This window comes from Macadamia integrifolia, unplaced genomic scaffold, assembly GCF_013358625.1.
Source record: "Macadamia integrifolia cultivar HAES 741 unplaced genomic scaffold, SCU_Mint_v3 scaffold3663, whole genome shotgun sequence".
Lineage (NCBI taxonomy): Eukaryota > Viridiplantae > Streptophyta > Magnoliopsida > Proteales > Proteaceae > Macadamia > Macadamia integrifolia.
Genome location: NW_024869704.1, coordinates 8239 through 11999, shown reverse-complemented (window position 1 = coordinate 11999; position 3761 = coordinate 8239). Strand labels below are relative to the sequence as shown.

The window sequence follows — 3761 nt, the reverse complement described above, 5'->3', positions numbered from 1 at the left end:
TGCTAACGCAACAAGAAAAGCCTTACCGAAACGGTGCTCTATGATCAATGGGACCACCAGGAGAGAGTAGTCGTAGATTAGCTCAGCTGTTGCTTCTTTGGTCTACGATCAACTAGGGTACGGAAGGACTTGCTTGTTCTGACGCCTGACTCTCCATTGGGCTCATCCATTGCTTGTTTTGGCGCGCTAGCGAGCTATTTGAAGTGGTCCATAATTCACTGAGTACTCGGTATAACTCATGCATTCGTGTACAAACCAGTGCAAACAAAGTGACATGAATATCCCTGGTACTTAGTCCATTTCCATTAGCTGACAAGTGAGAGTGAGAAGTATGGGATATGTCTGGTGTTTCTTCCATCAACCATCTGGATCTACATTGTATATTAGTAGATTATGGTTTCGAGTATGAATGAATATCAAAGATTCATAGTCTTTCCCTTATTCTTGTCCATCCATTCATCATGCGTGGCCAATTTAGTTCCTTCCATGACTTGTCTTCCATTCTGAAACCAGGCCAAGAATGCCTGGCTATTCTAGAGGTAGCTAACATGCAATGGACCCCCTCTCAAACCAACAGTTTGTTGATTGGTAATATCATTGATACAACAAACTGTACATTCTTTCTTTGGCACGTATTGAAGTCCCATGTGGAAGGGCTCTTGCTCAACGGATCAAAGGTACGCTGGGGATAATAGGCTGATGACTCCAAGAGCTCTTATCGATGGGGTCGTTTGGCACCTCAATGTCTACTCATCACATCCTGGGGTTGAAGAAGGTCCCAAGGTTTCGGCTGTTCGTTGATTCAAGTGGTGCGTGAGTTGGGATTAGAATGTCGTGAGACATGAATGCCCAACATTGAGAAGGAAGGACACTTTCATCAGTGAAAGGACATGGGGAGATACCGTTTGTGATCCATGGATCTCTGATCGAGAAACTGTATCCAAGCTCCGTGACTAATATGCACTCTTTGGACTGATACCGTTTGTGATCCATGGATCTCTGATCGAGAAACTGTATCCAAGCTCCATGGCTAATATGCACTCTTTGGACTTTTCAAACTTACCGATGTTCAACTCTATATCATTCCTCTATCCATGGAGTACATAGGCCCACTGGCATGGCATGGTGTAGCCAACTTCGTGTCCGCTGTGCTTTGATAATAATAAATCCTGAATAACAATAGGTCTTTGTCTTTGTTAACCCCGAATCCTGCTTCTACTCAGACTATTAGGGAGGCCCACTCTTGGCTAAGGAGTAAGGACAACGACAATAACAATAAACTCCGCCTTATTCCAACTTAATAGAGTCTGTTATTTAGATCTGTGCAAAAAAAATTAAGGAAAAATTGAAATCCAAACAGAAAAAAAAAAAGACAGGAAATTTATGTCATCTACTATGGTTATGGTAGCCTAGGCAAGGGACACTACTTGCTTCAAAGTGCACCAACAATGGGAAGACAGTCTGCCAGAATCAATAGAGAAAATAGCTGGGAGAGAGAAGTATGGGATATTCAGCAACTCACAAATAAAAAAGAAGATGTAATAGTAAGCAAATTTGGAAACAAATGATAAAAAAATGTATTGGTTGAAATTGATACCTAATATCTATCATATCAATCCACTGGTAAAGTATAAAGGTCAAATGATAATATCATTTTTTCTTAAAAAAAAAAAACTGGTAAATTTGTCCAATGAAATCCATCCTAATCTATTCCAATTGATTGGATCCAAAGTTTTAAATCCTTAGACAATGGCAAGGACACACAATCCTTAGAACCGGTGAGACCATGAAAAAGTTGGGTATGTACCAGGAGAGGAGCCTCTCCTCTCTTTTAAGAATAAAGGTATGAATGCTTATTATAATTCCTTGTTGTTTTCCAATTTTGCCCTTCTTTTCAAATCTGAGTTTTTTTTTGGTCGATAATTTTAGGATAAATGCCTTGGTGCTCTACCGTGCATTGCGAATCATTTACAACCCCAGATATATTGACTATATTCAGTGGTAACGTACACCATCTGACGTGGAATGGTCGTTGCAATCTCTCTCCTCTCGGTGACATTGGAGCAGTTGAAGCAGTGGTCAGGCTCAGGAGTCAGAGTCCGGAGTCAGGAGTCAGGACTACAAGCGGCTCAGGAAAAGGAAAGGAAGAAAGAAATGCCGCTATTAGCTGTAATGCCTGCTTGCAACAATTCTCGTTCTATCCCAACAAGGGTAGTCGTAAGTATATCCCATCCAGAAATTCTCTCTCTAGGTGCTTCTTCCTATCTTGTCATTTGACAATACCTTGATCTTCAGAAGGCATATTGGAAGAAGGAAGATAAAAAGGCAGTACCAGAAAAGCAGAAAAAGCAAGTCAAAATTTTCAGAAGCTTGGCTCCGCCACTCATGGTTGCACTTATGGCATTATCACCTCTCTTCAACCCACCGGGTAAGCACCACAATTCTTCTATCGCTTTATCTCTATCTTTTTCAGTATCAGTATGCCTATTTTGTATCTTTGTTCTTGTATAATACCTTACACGGACCCAATTGGTCTTTGAGGATTCATGGCCACAGTTTGTTATCGAGTGAGAAACAACATTATATGATCTTTTCGATGGGTTCTTTTAATGATTTTAGCCGATACACGTGATGATCTGCTGAAATCGTTGGCAAAGTGATCCAATTTGTGGTAGAAAGACAAAAGGGGATTAGCCCACCAAGTGTCTGATGAAATGCATGACAATTTTAAAATCAACTGTAAATGTTGTTGGTGGCTGGCTAACTGCTTTCATCGTTATTATTTACTTATTCAACAGATTTTGCCCGCCAAGTGTTTGCTGAAATGCATAAGAATTCTAAAATTTAGAATGCCTTTTTGCCAAACATACATCCTGTTCTCATTCTCATCTAAGAACGCTTTATGCGTTCTCAGAATGGGAAGCGCATTCTTAGAATGGGAATGCATACCAAACACAGCCTAAATTTGCATGAAATAGGGTAAGCTTAGGATGAGTTTTGTGGTCTAGACTTTTAGGTTAGTGGTCACATGCATGGTTTAAGTTCAGGGTATTGGCTAGCTCCAAATTTGATTTTGTATCTGATATATGTCAGTCTGTATCCGATATATATGAGTCTGTATCGTATGGTTTTGCCCCCAAAGATACTGATACTTATACCTTTTTTTTTTCCTACCATTTTATCCTATGTACCATATCACCTATTTAGCATTGGCTCATATCACCTATGGATCGATCAATACCGATTCCCAAACCAATGATGGGCTATCTAGCAGGCTAGATTCCATTGGGTTATTTGTGCTGAGTATGACATGCATAGCTTGTATTGAACTTTGCTCCTGTTTGAATTTCTAAGGTAATGAAGGGAATCAGATCAGGATTAAGATGAAACTTGACCAAACATGCAGAACTAAAAGACAGACATCCAGAGTTTGGTTCTTTCTTTAAACCAAACCCCCAAACAACAGTGGTTGTTGCTCATACTGCAAAATGCTAAAGCATTTTTGAAAAAGGCTATGGTTTTTATTAGGGGAAGGGATTCATGCATGGGAACCACCCCCATCAACGATTTGTAAAATAGTAGGGGGGGATGGTTTGGTATTTTGATGGAGACCATTGTCCCCATCTAATGGTTCATGCACGGCCGTGCACAAAACCTTTTGCTTTCTATTATATATTTTTGGTCGTGGTTTGGAAAAACTATAATTGGATCTCTTTAACCATACAAATAAAATGTACACCCCACCACACCCCCCCACCCCC

General features: G+C 40.1%; 1 protein-coding gene across 1 annotated transcript; it reads left to right on the top strand.

Annotated features, from left to right (window-relative positions):
* Positions 1-1923: 1923 nt before the first annotated feature.
* LOC122068262 lies at positions 1924-3749 on the top strand. The gene is made up of 2 exons (XM_042632136.1): positions 1924-2217; positions 2296-3749. The coding sequence occupies exons 1-2, from the start codon at positions 2026-2028 to the stop codon at positions 2509-2511; spliced, it is 408 nt and encodes a 135-aa protein (XP_042488070.1). The 5' UTR covers positions 1924-2025; the 3' UTR covers positions 2512-3749.
* The last annotated feature ends 12 nt before the right edge of the window (positions 3750-3761 follow it).

Coding starts and splice junctions, on each gene's coding strand:
- LOC122068262 (XM_042632136.1), top strand. CDS start 2,026: ATGGTCGTTGCAATCTCTCTCCTCTCGGTGACATTGGAGCAGTTGAAG. Junction 2,218..2,295: donor CTATCCCAACAAGGGTAGTC/GTAAGTATATCC, acceptor CTTGATCTTCAG/AAGGCATATTGGAAGAAGGA.